General features: G+C 46.0%; 2 protein-coding genes across 3 annotated transcripts; both read left to right on the top strand.

Moving 5' to 3' along the window:
- Positions 1 to 1,319: 1,319 nt before the first annotated feature.
- On the top strand, positions 1,320 to 8,288 carry samd7 (sterile alpha motif domain containing 7). Of its 2 annotated transcripts, none has more exons than XM_062481289.1 (9): positions 1,320 to 1,666; positions 4,847 to 4,983; positions 5,285 to 5,408; positions 5,557 to 5,681; positions 5,945 to 6,026; positions 6,201 to 6,856; positions 7,034 to 7,155; positions 7,241 to 7,351; positions 7,705 to 8,288. In XM_062481289.1, the coding sequence occupies exons 2-9, from the start codon at positions 4,881 to 4,883 to the stop codon at positions 7,945 to 7,947; spliced, it is 1,566 nt and encodes a 521-aa protein (XP_062337273.1). In that variant the 5' UTR covers positions 1,320 to 1,666; positions 4,847 to 4,880; the 3' UTR covers positions 7,948 to 8,288. The 2 variants fall into 2 exon arrangements, with proteins under 2 accessions (XP_062337273.1, XP_062337274.1); XM_062481290.1 differs by having other exon boundaries at positions 5,948 to 6,026.
- A 200-nt stretch (positions 8,289 to 8,488) lies between these two features.
- Positions 8,489 to 15,905, top strand: sec62 (SEC62 homolog, preprotein translocation factor). Its single transcript, XM_062480481.1, has 8 exons — positions 8,489 to 8,596; positions 10,384 to 10,492; positions 10,933 to 11,038; positions 11,232 to 11,463; positions 11,685 to 11,780; positions 12,297 to 12,357; positions 12,493 to 12,612; positions 12,784 to 15,905. The coding sequence occupies exons 1-8, from the start codon at positions 8,561 to 8,563 to the stop codon at positions 13,299 to 13,301; spliced, it is 1,278 nt and encodes a 425-aa protein (XP_062336465.1). The 5' UTR covers positions 8,489 to 8,560; the 3' UTR covers positions 13,302 to 15,905.
- Positions 15,906 to 16,028: the final 123 nt, after the last annotated feature.

Consider the following 16,028-nt stretch of genomic DNA (forward strand, 5'->3'; position numbering starts at 1 on the left):
GTTTGCGTGCGTGTGTGCGTGTGTATTTAGTCAGGTCAGCAGAGGTGTGTGTGTGTGTGTGTGTGTGATGTGCATAGCAGCAGTGTAATGACCCCTGAGCCTGCTTAGCCCCACAGGGGAGCAGCATGCACGCTGGAAGAGACACACCGTTGCCTGTCTGCCCCCGAGTAGAAACACCCTTAACCCACCCAACCCACACACCTAGCTGCAGATTAAGACCCTTTATCCTTTAAGCACAACAAAAACATAACTGAAGCAACTGCAGGCCTTGCTGTAAACATGTGGTGAGCACAAACTGCCAGATTAGGAAGTCTGGGAGGATGATCCCGGCAACACGTTTAGGAGGATTTCTCGCAAATTACCAGCTAGCATGTTTTGGCCAAGAAGTGATCATGTGGAGTCTCATCTTATGAGTACTCAAATGAGACACATGATGAAAACAAAAAAACTATAGTCAGCCCCCCTTTACCCCCCACACCCCCCCCCACTCCCCCCACTCCACACCCCACATTCCCCACTGACCTCTTCACTCACCACACTCCACACCCAACCCCCCATTGACCACCCCACTGACCCCCCCACTCCACACCTGACCCCCAACACCACACCCAACCCCCCCCTCCCCCTACACCACACCCAACCCCCCCCTCCCCCAACTCCCCACTGACACCTCCACCTGACCCCCCCACTCCCCCCACTCCACACCCCACATTCCCCACTGACCTCTTCACTCACCACACTCCACACCCCACATTCCCCACTGACCTCTTCACTCACCACACTCCACACCCAACCCCCCCATTGACCACCCCACTGACCCCCCCACTCCACACCTGACCCCCCACTCCACACCCAACCCCCCCCACTCCACACCCAACCCCCCCCACTCCACACCCAAGCCCCCCCCCCACTCCACACCCAACCCCCCACTCCCCACTGACACCCCCACCTCCACCTGACCCCCCCACTCCCACCTGACCCGCCCACTCCACACCTGACCCCCAACTCCACCCCCCCCCACTCCCCACTCCACACCCAACCCCACCGTACCCACCAAACCCTCCACTCCCCACTAACAGCCCCATTCCCCAGCCGACCCCCCCCAGTCCCCACTGACCCCCCCAGTCCTCATCCTGAGGCATCCCCCTGTTCCCTCTCTGTATTTGGCTATCCTCTTGTCGGAGTCTTCTTTTTTGCCATCGGAAGAGGAAGCTGAGCATTTAGGTGTCTTAACCGCGGCCTAAAGTGCTAACAAGGGATTAGTGAGGTAAATGTTGAAAGAGGGTTAGCCTCCATGCTTAGGGCCACTACTCCTGCAGTAATTACACTTTAGTGCGGGGTCCAGCGAGCAGTTGGACAGGAGATCACAGTGATGTCAGGAAAGGGAGGGCTTAACTGAGGAGATAAAGGCAGCTAATAGAGATGAAATCAATCTGTATTTAAAGGTCTTTTTTGGTTAAGGCTGTTGGCACTGTGTGTTTGTACAGTTGGTGGTCCGAGGAAAGCCAATCAATACCACAGAACTGTTGGGAAAGTTCGACAGAGACAGTGAGAACCTAAGTGTCAGTGAGGTCAAGGTTTTCTCCTGGCTTTGAATTAGCATTTTATTCAGCTATTTTGTTTTCTCACTTGGGACCAAGAGATTTGCTTTGGCAGGAAGCTGAAGGTGAGTCCAATAAACTTCAATCTATCCTTGTATGCATAATTTGATTGTGTATAACTGGTTGGCTGGTTGGTTGGTTTGTTGGTTGGTTGGGAGGTTGGGAGGTTGGTAGGTTGGTAGGTTGGTAGGTTGGCAGGTTTGTAGGTTGGTAGGTTGGTTGGTTGGTAGGTTGGTTGGATCATTCATACAAAATTCTGATGCAACTCTGGCATTGTGTCTGAGTGCATGTGATTTAGCTGACATAGAGGAATAAGTTCATTGAGAACATTTCAAATATAGGAAAAACGCACCTGTCTGTATAATCAGTCATAGAACATGATGGTCATCATGCATTCAGGAATTTTTGCTACTCCTGTTATGGAAAATTAATTATATATTTTTAAGACTATTTTCACTTTCCTTAGTGTTTGGGCTTGTACAGTAGATCCTGCTTCAGGAAAACATGGCCTATATTTCCTATATATATATATGTATACATGCTATTTCCTTGACAACATAATAATTAAAACAAATGAGAAGAGAGTGTTTACTTTGAAAAGTACTTTACAATACAAGTAAAAGTCTTGCATCTTTATGATAAAATATATCTTTGCCACGTAGATTATTTAGTCTACCCTAAAATAAATACATTTCAAATCTGGCATTGGGTGTTCATAATAACAATATTAAGCTTTTAATGTTATTATTGTAAATTTTTCTGCAAATGGTCAACCTTAAAAAATATATATATATGCGACAGCTTGCCTCCTAAAAATGTATTATTTGGTTTATTGGAACTTGAAAGTGGCTAAAAACATTGTCTCAGAGAGACTAGCATTAGTGTGCTGTCAAGGGGAAGATTATACGGGCTAGACAATTCCTCTGTATGTCTGTTATGACCTCAAGGCTTCATGTACTGTAAGTCGTCAGCAATTTTCCCTTAATTCATTCTTGTAATGAGATTAACCAGGCAGGCCGCAAATCCATGTAGTCCAATCCGTTATGTGGTGTCCGCCAATATGGTGTTCATTTGTGGTGAGAGAACTTTCAGATGCTCAAACCAGATATTTCATTTATTTTCATTCAGTTACGTTACCATCTGAAAAAGGTTTTACCTGAATGTAAAGCACAAGTGGAATGAGACTGTATTTAACCATTGAAAAAAAGTTTAAAGTGGACAAAGAAAGGCTATTTTAACAATCAATCTTTGTATAATATTACTTTTATCATGGTTTGAAGGCAACTATAAAACTGAGCAAATGACAACAACAGATAACTCCAAACTAATTTTGTTTCATAAACTTTTAAACCTAACTATTCTTTTAAACTTTATCAAACCACAACAAGGCCACTATAATATGCCGGTCAGCTATATCTAATGAAAAACACCATGTAAAACATTAAGAATGGAGGCATTTTGATGATTGACAGATGTTTTTAGCTCCGATGGAAGTTCAGGCCACTGATAAGAAAAGCCTTGCAGCCAGTGTCAAGTTCGTGGAAGCCACTCTTCCTGCTTGTAGGATTTATTACTCTGAGTTTGACTTTTTCCATCTTAACACACTCACAAAACGATATCCTTTGCATCTTGAACAGTGTCTCACAGATGCAAATTGTTTTGTTTTAATGTATGTTTAATTCAACGCTTGTTGTAGAAGATTTGATCTGATCACTAATTAGGTGAGTTCTAATTCCTTTACACAAGACAAAATAGTAACGAGGGACATTGCCTTTCATCATATCCGCCGGCTTTATAGTATGAGAGACAAATCATTATTCATAGTATTCATTGAAATTGTTCAATACTTATATATGTATATACACATACTTTCAATACAGGGCACTTTGCTTGCTTTGATATCTCCAACAACCTATTAGACGATGGATAAGCATGAGACACATCCATCTGCTTCCTAAATTTTCTACCATAGATCTTCTTACTGTGTCTGCTGCCAACGTATTTGCTGACAGTGGTGTTGTGACATTGGTGACAGGCTGGGTGTTTGCGTGCGCCACATATTTTAACATAATCCGATTGCGTCCCAGATTTATCCCCAAGGTGTTTTTAGGACATCTCTGGGGCTAATGGAGGCTAATAGGATTAGCACTTAGGGTGCATTGTCCATGATGCTTACAGGCAAGGTTTGCTGAGGGTAAAACTCTAAACGCCTGGATTACCTCCAACACATCCCTTTAAAGTGCTGTATAGCCAGGACTTAGCTAATAGGATCCTGAGGTAGGCCCGGGAGGTGGGATGGGGTGGGAAGGCTAGCAGGGCCCAAACATACACGGGTCAGCAGATGTTACCGGCAGACTGCTGGACTAACAGGAGGATTACAGCCCTTGGATTAGATTGGTTTCTAAGGGGAACTTTAGGGTACTGTGGATAAAGCAAAAAGGCTAGTGCAAATCTTATGGCCATGTTTGGGATAGTGGTGGGGGGAGGGCATGCGTGGGCAGGAGGAAGGGGTTGATGTGCGCTGAAGTGCCATGTGCTAAAGTAGACACATTCCTGCCCTGTTTAAATGTGAGGTCTGATTGACCCCAGATTATTAGTCGCAGATTACCCATCCTGGGTTATTTTCCATATTGTAAAGGGATTTATCGAGTGTAAAGAGCTAACTGGAAGTATCTAGATCAATTAGATATGTGTAACCCAGTGGAAAGTATAGCTGGGCTACATATGCATGTAATGTGTGTGTGCTGTGTGATGTGCCAGTCAATGACTATGTCAGAAGAAATTGTGTGTGGAATGTGTGGTGCATTCCAGTCAGGTAGACTGCTCATGTGTAGGATTTACTACTTTTCATTTATAAAACTATAAAACAAACTGTTAAATTGCACAGTTATTAATAGCAAGTCTGAGCCAGGTCTTGGCCACGCTGCACTCTAGAACAAGGGCGCCACCTGTTGGTCACATGTAAACACAACAAGCCTTTTAAATATGGCTTCAGGGAGCGTCCACAACTTCCACACATTTACTTTACATTTAGTCATTTAGCAGACGCTCCTATCCAGAGCGACTTACAGTAAGTACAGGGACATTCCCCCCGAGGCAAGTAGGGTGAAGTGCCTTACCCAAGGACACAGTCATTTTGCACGACCTGGAATCGAACCACTCAGCCACCTGACTCCCACACGTTGCATTAAATGTGTGTTTCATTGAGACAATAGCTTTACCTCTTGGTTGTCCCTCCTCTACAGGAAGACAGGCTTTCTGGAAGAGACAGATTGTGTCATGACCCCGAGGGAGCAACTGAGGAAGATGTCAGCGCTTGGGGAACAGGGGGCGCTGGACGAGAAGCACTGGTACCGCCTGGTCAACGGGATGTCTGCTGGAGGTAACAGGATCAGTCATTCAAACCTCACTAATATGTCAACTTCTCATGACCAAATGTGTCTGAAAAGTACTTGTTCTGAACAACTAAATTAAGATTCACGGTTAGCTAAAAACTGTAGGTGTTGATAAACTATTTTGTTTCTGTAAGCTCGTATCTACGGTAGAACAACACAAAAGGAGTGCTGTAAAAGTACCTTACATCCAACATTCTAGAACAGCCTTACAAGGCTGTTCTAGAATGTTGGATCCATGGTGTTTGTGAGCCGGCAGTGATGGTGGCTGTGTGTTCCGTTATCCTGCAGAGCTGAGACAGAGACAAGAGATGATGATGAGGAACCAGATGGCCATGGCACCTCAGATCCTGACCCAGGGGCAGCAGAGGCTGCAGGGGGTTCCCACCCAGTTCGAGCCCCGCTTCATGGAGAGGTGCGTTCTAACCAACTGTCACAAAAAGCACAACGTCACTGGATCCATCAGCACAATGTCACCTAGGGAGAGCAAGACTGCAATGACTTTTCATTTGCACCGCATTGATTCGGCTTGACTGTTTTTCCATTTCTTTCTCTCTTCTCAGAGAACTGGGCCCCCCCTCTGAGATGGTATCTTCCGATGCCAGGCAGATGCACATGGGGGCACACCTCGGCCCCCCCCTACAGCCACACGCCAACGTCATGCCAGGGAGGGGCTTTCCTGGAGCGGGTAAGACAGATACTCATGTATCTGTTGTGGAGGGGGGGGGACATTCACTCTTTGCTACATAACAATCAATACTTGACTTGTGAGGTTGTTGATTATGGTCTCTATTCGCACATTGATAACATGCTATGATGTCCACGTACGGAGTAAAACATAATAATTAAACTGCTGGGTGTTTAATGGCTCTATTGACGATATCTTTTTGCTGTTTTTGTTTTTCTCTTCCTGTCCCCTGCTCGTCCTTCTCTGTCTGTGTGAACGCCCAGCAGGATATGGCTTCCTGCCCACAGAGCCCATGGAAACAGTCGCTCGACGTCAGGAACTCATTCACAAACAGAACATTGCCAGGTACAGTCACAATAGATTCTCACAAAACACAGTTTGTCACAAATTATAAAGCCCCTGAAGAAGAATCCTTTCTGAAGAATCACTTCACAACATTTGATCAGAGAGATCCTAATGTTCTTACCGTCATGTGAAAAACAAATAATCTAAGATCTTATTGTTCTCATTCTTTTTTAGAATGGAGATGAACGCCATCCTGCATCAGAAGGAGCTGGAGAACGCCCACCAGAAGGGCCTGATGGGGCTGGAGACCCAGCTGTACCAGTCCAACCCCATGGCATTCAGAGGACGCCAGCGCCTCCCTGACGGCCACGATGTCTTCGTCCACCGAACCACCCTGGAGGACCTGCAGACCAACAGCCTTCTCATGTCCTCCAGCCCCTACCCACCAATCAGCTCTCTGCAGAGGGAGAGGGGCCGAAGGGTAGGAAGGAGGGCGGCCAATCAGAAGAGCACAGAGAATCACATGACCGGGCCGAAGAGCCAATCAGAGGACAAGAGTGTGGAGCAGAGTCCTGGGGCTGCTTCTGGGGAGGAGAAGGAGGCGGAGGGGAAAGGGGACAATGGAGTGGAGGCAGCAAGCAGCAAGACTCAAACCAAAATGGACACCGAGCACTCGACAGGAAGCAGAAAGAACTACAAGGAGGCGGAGCATGTCCTGCGGAAGAGTCAGGAGGGCTGCTCCGACTTGCCCAGCTGCAACAGTGGTGCCAGCGAGAAAGACCTTCCCAGTCAATGCTCAGCTTTCCAGGAGAAGTTCATGTGTGCTGCTGGACCCTTGGCTGGGATGCCTTACATGTTCTCAGTCCCAGGGAACGGGTTACTTCCAACAGGTGCATTTCAAATCTTGCATAGCCCTTTCAGGCACTAAATCCATAATGTATATGAATGGGTGAATGGTTTTTTTCATTAATTCATGAACGAACAATACTAACATCACAGTTCACAAGCAGCTACATTCCATTAGAATGTGTGTTAATTGTTTTCTTGATTTTTTTTGTGTCAATCAGTACCACCCAATCACTTTCTCAACGGAGATGATGTTTCCTCACTGGAAGACATCAGGAAGTGGACGATGGATGATGTTTACACCTTCATCCACAACATACCCAGTTGCTCTGAATATGCTCAGGTCAGTGGCCTTGCTTGCTTCTACGCCTGCCGGATAATCCATCACTCCAGCTAATCTGTTAATCTGGGATAATTATTCTCCACAGACATTCAAGGACCACATGATAGATGGGGAGACTTTGCCACTCCTGACAGAGGAACACCTGCTGGAAACGCTGGGCCTCAAGCTGGGACCTGCCCTCAAGATACGATCACAGGTACGATACACACACACTCACACACACACTCACACACATACTCACTCACACACTCACTCACACACACTCACACACACACATACTCACACTCATACACTCACACATACTCACACTCATACACTCACTCACACTCACAAACTCACTCACACACACACACACACACACACACACACACACACACACACATAGTCACACTCACACACTCAAACACAGTCACAGTTGCCAGTGACAGTTGCCTTTCAGTGACCCTGCAACACCCACATGCATTATTTCACTTTATTCTACTATGTGAGAGCAGCCATGTCCACATTAGCCATTTGTAATGCATGCCTTTCCACTCTTTTCCCCACAAGGTGTCTCGGCGACTGGGAAACATGTTTTACATGATGAACCTGCCGCTCTCTGCCGCCGCCCTGCAGGCCACCGCTGAGAAGACAGGAGATCGGTCGTCAGAGATCAGCTCTCCTGCCAACTGCAACAGTGTCGAGATGATGGCGAGTCCTTGCACGAGGGACACAGAAGTCCTGAAACATACAGAGCAACTCCCTGAATCAGAGAACCTATCTCCCCCTTCTGCGAACAGTGAGACTGTCTGAGCAACATGGAGGACACGTGGCCACATGGACATATGAAGTGTTTCAGCCCCAAGACCAGTTTAAAGCTGCTAACTGTCTGCCTCATACGAGCTGTTCGGTTTTCTAGTGTGTATAACGCATTCTTAAGTGTTTGGAATTAAGTTCCTAATCAGTTGTCTGTTATGTTCTTTTTCTTTCGTCCGTTTTTTTTTTTTACCATGTTTTAAAACACAATAAAGACTTTAAAAAGTGTAGAGCCGCTCAAAATGACTGAAGAAGAAAGTAATCTACAAATGAATTATTATGAATGCTGAAAATGTTTTGTAACATATTTTGTAATGAGAATAAAGTCTGACATAAATCTGAAATTATGCTTGTTTTATGGCTATGACAGTATTCACCTGACATAGACTTCCAAAAACAGAAATATTTAGAACATAAATTACATAAAATAAATAGAACCATCAAGATGCAGTTACATCAAGTAATATACCTACAATCAGAGTGTAGTTTTTATATCGCATTTCTGTCATCACTGTCCGTTTCCAGTTTTGCCTGGAAGACTATTTTCTCTCGCGAGGCTAGAGACGTTACGCGTGTCTCATACGTCAGACGAAGAGTGAGCTGGAGGATCATGGCGGAGCGTAGAAGGCAAAAGAAACGAATTCAGGTAACATTTTTTAACAACCACCCGAAAGGGGAAAACATTTTTCCCTTACATGTACCTAGTTTAGAAAAAATCATTGATCACGGAACACAATATAATATTTCAATTTTTAACAACTGCTCAATACTGGGAATCACTGGTGAACTGATGCAGTGGATATGACCAGACAGACAAAATCAAGTATCTAACTAGTAGCTAGTATCTAGCTATGTGGCTAGTTGACTATTTAATTTTAGCATTTTACGTGGCTAGCAAGTCAATTGTTTAATAACTACGTTAAACTAACGTTTGAGCCTACAATTGATTAAAAACATACGAAGCTAATCAAGCTAACCTAGCTAACTTGCGTTGGCAGCTGCAGTGTTAGCAACAGTAGTTTAATAGCTCGAGCTACCAACGATGTTGACTAATCTACTCAAATCTGGAATTTACTAAATGCACTTTACCTAGTTGTAGCTTGCTAACTATGTAATTAAAATGGGCAAGGCAAGTAACACTATTTTTGGTTGATTCAATATATTACAGAGCAAGGTAGCAATGCCTACGTGGTGTCTAAGTATTTTCGTTGCTCAGTTATGCAAATAGTAGGGATAGACATGCTGCTATTCCATTGTGTGCCATCATGACATGTGAATCTCTGTTGCTAGAAGTTCAGTTGTGCAGTTGCATAATGCCGCGGCTTCGTATAATAAAATGTCAATAGGGCATCCTCATATCTCTTCTCTAACTGAACACTTCCCAGAACAGAACAGGTCATTATGCAACCAATGGAATTCAACCCCCCCCCCCCTTCCTTAGCTGGCCCCCTGTCACTGAATACATACACGTATAAATGTTTCTTTGTGATCAGATTTGGGGTTATTTGTTAGATATTGATAGTAGATTCCAATTTAGCAGTAGAATATATCAAGCATCTCTTGTTCATGGGAGACGTTTTTCACATCCAATCAGATAGTACGTTCTGACACCACAATGCCTGGCACAAGCAGAGGAATGAGTTTGTCGGCAGCCTGGGTCATGTTCTTGATATCTTTCTCAGTGTGTGGGGACAGACAAAGGGAGCCTGAGGTCTGTTGGTGTTGGCCAGTGTAACAGTCGCTCCATACATGACTGAGCCAGGCTGCAGACCCAGCCTCTCTGACGGGAGGGGGAGTCTCTGGATGTCTGATCGTAGGATCTCAAATAGCCTGGAAGAGTGACTGATAGCCCTACCTTAACAAAGCCCTGCTTCAAGGCACATCATCACACTGTGTGTGTGTGTGTGTGTGTGTGTGTGTGTGTGTGTGTGTGTGTGTGCTTGTTGTCAGAGCCAGCTGGGCTGGAGGACAGCAGCATTGGCTCCCATTGTGCTGATGCTTTCATTCCCTTCATGTTGGCATTCAGTCCAGTACCTTGGGCCAGAGACGCAGTGAGACCCAGGGTGCCGAGGGCCGAGGCTGGGCCGCTGGGCTCAGGAAAGGGGCTAGGTGGTGTATCAGTGTCATCTATACACATAAGCCTGCGATATCTACCGTAGATCTACCAGTTCATGGAGCCCTGGTCTCTTGACATCCTGGCTGTCTGTGTCATCCTAAATATAACTGTGAGACTTGGATGTGCAAAGCTGTGAAAGCAGCTTCGTAGGAGTCGTTTTTAAGTTGATTGGACGAAAGACGTTTGTTCTGTCCATCCCAAGGGATCTCATAGTGTAAGGATCTCATTGTGTGTCCCTTCCAGTGCGGAGTATGGTATATATGGTATGCTCTGTGTAACTGTGTGTACACGTGTGTGTGTGTGTGTGTGTGTTTCAGGAGGTGAGCGAGCCCTCCAAGGAGGAGAAGGCGGTGGCCAAGTACCTCCGCTTCAACTGCCCCACCAAGTCCACCAACATGATGGGCCACAGGGTGGACTACTTCATCGGTCAGCATCCTCTCTGCACCTGTCCTCTCGCTAACCGTCTCTGAAGGCATTCTGTGACGTGTGACATTCTGAGGCCCTGCACGACTGACACATCGTAGCATTACAGTTCCGAGTGTCCTGATATTGCAGTTTGTGAAGAGCAGAATGTTGCCACCAGGCGATGCTTGTCTTGCTCGTATTCCTAGCAGTAGTAGTCGTGGTGTTTACACTTGACCGGTGATGTTGGCCCCTGTAGGCGTTTGGCCAGCAGGAATATGCTCTTTGGACTGCAGCCGTGGGGGTTTTGTCAGCTGTTGAACTGGCCTGTTGATCTCCTGTTGTACACACTGAAACATCCTCCCACGGGGCCAGATCATTGGCTCACTGTAGCATGGTGGCCTACGTGGATACTGTTCGTTATGTGTTTGAAGATAACGTGTGTGTGTGTGTGTGTGTGTTAGCTTCCAAGGCAGTGGACTGTCTCCTGGACTCTAAATGGGCCAAGGCCAAAAAGGGGGATGAGGCTGTGTTCACCACCAGGGAGTCTGTAGTGGACTACTGCAACAGGTGCCTCACTCTCTCTCTCTCCCTTGTTATCTCTCTGTCTCCGTTGCACTCTACGTCCCTTTCTTTATCTCCCTTTCTGTCTCTCGCCCTTTCGCTTGCCCCCTTTTCGCTCTCTCACTCTTGTCTGTATCTATCTTTGTCTCTCGGTGTTGTTGAGCTATGCAAATTCATACCGTCCCTGTCTCCCGTCCAGACTGCTGAAAAAGCAGTTTTACCATCGAGCTCTGAAAGTGATGAAGAAGAAACCGGAGAAGGACACCAAGAAAGAGAAGGAGAAGGAGAAAGAGAAGGAGAAGGAGAAAGAGAAGGAGAAGGAGAAGGAGAAGGCCAAAAGCGACAGTGGCAGAGAGGAGGAGAAGAAGGGCAAGAAGGAGAAAGAGAAGAAGAAGGATCCAGAGGTTTCAGACTCAAAGAAGGAGAAGAGTGTAAGCTATTGTATATCTTTCCAAAGCTCTTGTCTCGGCAGTGGTGACGTCAGTGCATCCTCTCTGCTGCTCCTCACAGTTCTGCATTGGAACACAGTGTTGACATGACGTCAGCTACCTCAGGATTACATCACAAATTTATTATCGTAGATGACAGCTAGACACTGCTTGACTTGACATACAGTAAATTAATATGTGTGTGTGTGTGTGTGCGCGCGCAGGATGATAGCCCTGGAACACCAAAGAAGAAGAAAGATGTGAAGAAGAAGTTCAAGCTGGAGCCTCATGACGACCAGCTCTTTCTCGATGGTAACGAGGTGAGTGAGGCAGCAGTGAGGCAGAGGCAGATGGAGGAAGCAGTGAGGCAGATGGAGGCAGCAGTGAGGCACTGGAGGCAGCAGTGAGGCAATGGAGGCAGCAGTGAGGCAATGGAGGCAGCAGTGAGGCACTGGAGGCAGCAGTGAGGCAATGGAGGCAGCAGTGAGGCAGATGGAGGCAGCAGTGAGGCAGAGGCCAGACGGGAGGTGTGACAGCAGACCGTGTCAGTGAGATGCCGCGATGGGAAAACACAACATGAAGAGACTCCTCCCCTCACATACGTGTTCACTGCTCTCCTCCCCTCACATACGTGTTCACTGCTCTCCTCCCTTCACATACGTGTTCACTGCTCTCCTCCCCTCACATACGTGTTCACTGGTCTTTTTCCCAAATGTTTGACAGTATAGATATACTCTATAGTATAATATGGAGTATGTATAGATTATATATTATAGATATTATGATAGTGTAGAACAGGATGATGTGATAATCAAGACTGATTCTCCTCTCGACAGGTGTATGTCTGGATCTATGATCCGGTCCATTTCAAAACCTTCGCCATGGGCCTCATACTGGGTGAGTGACGTATTCTAATTATACACTGAGAAAACATCTCCTTTCTTGCTGTTGATAAGAATATATTTGATGTGATCAGGTTCCACAAACATGACTCAGGCTCTTTGGGGGGGACATTGTTGTGTGTGTTGACAGTAATTGCAGTGATCGCTGCCACGCTGTTCCCTCTGTGGCCTGCGGAGATGCGCGTCGGCGTGTACTACCTGAGCGTGGCGGCGGGATGCTTCGTTGCCAGTATCCTGCTGCTAGCTGTCGGTAAGAAGCACACACACCCTCTCACCATCCCCCCGCTCTTCCTCCCTGTTCCACTCAGCCAACAGATCAATCGTAGGACTTCAGGAAGGGTGCTTTTAATGACATTGTCGCAGGTGGCAGGATGCTTTTAGACTGAAACCCGACCCCATGTCACTTCCTGTCTCTTGTCAGCTCGCTGCATCCTGTTCCTGATCATCTGGCTGGTGACGGGCGGGCGCCACCACTTCTGGTTCCTGCCCAACCTCACGGCCGACGTGGGCTTCATCGACTCGTTCCGGCCGCTCTACACGCACGAGTACAAGGGCCCGCGCGGCGCCGCCAAGAAGGGCGGGGAAGGCAAGGGGGACGACGGCAAGGCCAGCGAGGACGGCCAATCGGAGAGCACCGCGGCCCCGGCGGCGCACAGGTCTGACAGCGAGGAGAAGTCCGACAGCGAGAAGAAGGACGGAGACGAGGAGGAGGAGGACGAGGAGGAAGAGGACGAGGGCAAGGAGGCGGAGGCGCCGGGGGCGGAGCATCCGTCGGACACGGACAGCGACCGGCCGGAGGATGAGGGATCCCAGCACAGCAACGGGAATGACTTTGAGATGATCACCAGAGAAGAGCTGGAGCAGCACACGGGAGAGGAGGAGGAGGAGGAGGAACAGCAGGGAGAGTCTGAGACCAAGCCCCCCTCCGGTCAAACATAAACATTTCATCCCGACCTCGCCCCCACCACCACCGCCTGCCCACCTTCCCTGTGGTCCCAGGACCTTCTACAGTACTTCTTACCATGTTTAAGGAGAGAGGCTCCCATCTGTCTGTTGAGATGTTCCACTCAAGAATACAGATACCCCCTCTGGATATGGACAACCGTGAAAAGAAACAACAGAAAAGCTATGACAATGGAAAAGATGAAAAAAAAGCCTTATTGTAGATCAGAAATCCCTTCTTTATTTAAGAGAGAGAGAGAAAATGCAATGTAAAAACTACTAACAGAGTTGTCACCCATGAGTTTAGTTCAGACTATGTGATCCGACCCTCCTTTTATGATGTTGGTTTGAGTTTGTTCACCCATGTCATGTTAACATGACTAGTTTACGTGTTCTGTTGTGTGTCTAGGTTTTTCTTGTCATCGTTTTAACATTTTGTATGCCACGCTAAGTCCCCTGTCAGTCTGTACAGACAGAAGGACAAGGCCATCTTAGTCCTGCCTGTCAGTGGGGAAACTGGCAGTTTTTTTGCCTTCCAAATTGTGAGTTTTCTTTGCAAAAGATTCCGTGTGATTGGTACAATCAAGGTAAGGGTGAGCAGTGTTTGAGTGACTGTGCCCCCTCACACAGCTGCTCTGAGTGACTGTGCCCCTTCATCTGGGCAGTTCACCTAGTCTCAGGCCCTGATTACATGTAATATAACTGACCAATAATTCACTAACCTGGATGGACCAAACACTATAGTTTACCCCCCCCCCCCCCCAGTGTTGGTAGTATGCATGGCCTAATGTGACCACCAGGCAGCCGTGGTCACTTCCTGTTTCTACAAGGAAGTGATGGCCTGTGTCGTTGTGTACACTCTCAGAACAATGGCTGACAGGCATTCGTTTAGTCTACGCAGGCCAGAATCTGTTTTTGAGTTTAAAAAAATTGTATAAACGGCATATAAATGGAGGTGGAAAAGGTACCGTTCAAGCTTTGTTTTTCTATTTACTCATAGACTCAGACCTCAAAAATGAAATGAATACTAGTGCCAAACTACAAACTGATTTCATGCATGCTGTTTTCACATAGGAAGACAATTGTAAGCAAGGGACTTTGGTACATTTGTTCGTTTTTGTAAATCATAGTGTCAAATTCCAAACCCAGCACAATTGTAGTATCTAATTGTTGAGTTTAGGCTCTTACCAAAATCATGTCCTGGTGTGGAGTCCATTTCCTGTTTTCAACAAGCCATGCAAAGCAGACAGGACTCTGATGCTCCCAGGCTGTAGGCCTGTTCTGTTCCATCAGCATCTCTGCTTTTGGTGCATCACCTTCATTGGTATTCTAGTCAGATGGGATCACTGGGATTGAGTTCCCAGTAAATGACTAGTGACTCCACATCCATTTGAGACCAATGGGGCAGTGGGTCAGCATTCTAAATAAGGCCGGGGTTTGACACTGGCCAATGGTAGGTCTGCATTACTTTGTTTAGAGTCGTTTTAGATGCTTTTTTTACTCATACTGAGGACAATATTTAAGCAAAGAAAAATGTATCATTTATATATGGATTCTATTGATATATATCAAATATAGGTATACATACTTAACAGTCCAAGAAATTATAAACCAACTTGTTCAACATGAACAGTATCCTAGTTTATAGTGTTGTCATTTTCACTTTGTTTATTTCAATGTGATGTTTTTCCATCATACTCTTTGTATGTTCTGTAGTATCACAAATGGGAAAACTGTCAAGGGATTGTTACGGGGACCTCCTAGCAAGCTCAGGCTGAAGTTTAATCCTTTTAGTTGAATTCTATTCATCTTTCATTAATATTTTTGAATGTGTGGAATGAATAATGGTATGTAACTAGTTTGTCCATATGGGGGCTTACTTTCGAGTCCACACATGACTCGTTAACTATAGTTGAGAAACTTACTGTTCTACAGAACCAGTACAGTATATTGCAGCCACACACACACATTGTAGTCAAATTTACAACTGCTCTGTTGCATACAGAAAGTGTGATTGACATCCCAGACCTGCACACGATGAATCCAACGTCTCCAAACTAAAAAGTCATCGACCGCTCTCGGTTGTTTTTTTCTTCATTGGAAGAGCTCGTTGATGTCAGTAGCTTCTCTCCAGCTTGATCTCCCGTCTGGTCCCCGGTCCCCCAACTCTGGTCCCCCAACTGTGGACCCCCTAGTCCCCTGGCTCACCTGAGGGACGTGTACTTACATTTGTACAATATGTAGCTTCCTTTGATTTGTTTTTCTAGTGTCAGCGTTGTCCTAAACCAGGTGATCCCTTTCTCTATCTGTCTTTTGGAGACAGTTGTCTGTAGTTTTATTCTAAATATTCGGCAGAAAGTGTTGCACAGTATCAGTCTGTTGTATATGGTTGTATTATTCTCTATGCTGCTTTTCTGGAATTAAAATGAATAGAAAATGACCGTCATGTTTCATCTGCTCAACTGTCTTCGGCTACTTTAGTTGTCCATGTTGGCATCAATATCATTTTGAGGACTGTCCCATGCAATATTGAAGTATAATTTAATTAATTGGATGGAAGTATATCTGTATGTTATCATTGCAATAAAATATAGAAATCAACTTTGTGTCCTGGTGAGTGGTTATGGTTGAAAGGAGAATACATGTGGATATTATTAATCACAATCTTTGTACTCTTAATTCTAGAAGTGGGAATGAAATGCTGCCTCCTAGAGCTTGGGAAAC

Source organism: Osmerus eperlanus, chromosome 16, assembly GCF_963692335.1.
Source record: "Osmerus eperlanus chromosome 16, fOsmEpe2.1, whole genome shotgun sequence".
Taxonomy (NCBI): domain Eukaryota; kingdom Metazoa; phylum Chordata; class Actinopteri; order Osmeriformes; family Osmeridae; genus Osmerus; species Osmerus eperlanus.

What these genes read in the sequence shown, in the direction of transcription:
- samd7 (XM_062481289.1), top strand. Translation starts at nt 4,881, where the DNA reads ATGACCCCGAGGGAGCAACTGAGGAAGATGTCAGCGCTTGGGGAACAG. An exon ending in GAACGGGTTACTTCCAACAG is followed by an intron (nt 6,857 to 7,033) that starts GTGCATTTCAAA and finishes TGTGTCAATCAG; the next exon opens with TACCACCCAATCACTTTCTC. An exon ending in GTTGCTCTGAATATGCTCAG is followed by an intron (nt 7,156 to 7,240) that starts GTCAGTGGCCTT and finishes TATTCTCCACAG; the next exon opens with ACATTCAAGGACCACATGAT.
- sec62 (XM_062480481.1), top strand. Translation starts at nt 8,561, where the DNA reads ATGGCGGAGCGTAGAAGGCAAAAGAAACGAATTCAG. An exon ending in GTAGTGGACTACTGCAACAG is followed by an intron (nt 11,039 to 11,231) that starts GTGCCTCACTCT and finishes TCTCCCGTCCAG; the next exon opens with ACTGCTGAAAAAGCAGTTTT. An exon ending in TATCCTGCTGCTAGCTGTCG is followed by an intron (nt 12,613 to 12,783) that starts GTAAGAAGCACA and finishes GTCTCTTGTCAG; the next exon opens with CTCGCTGCATCCTGTTCCTG.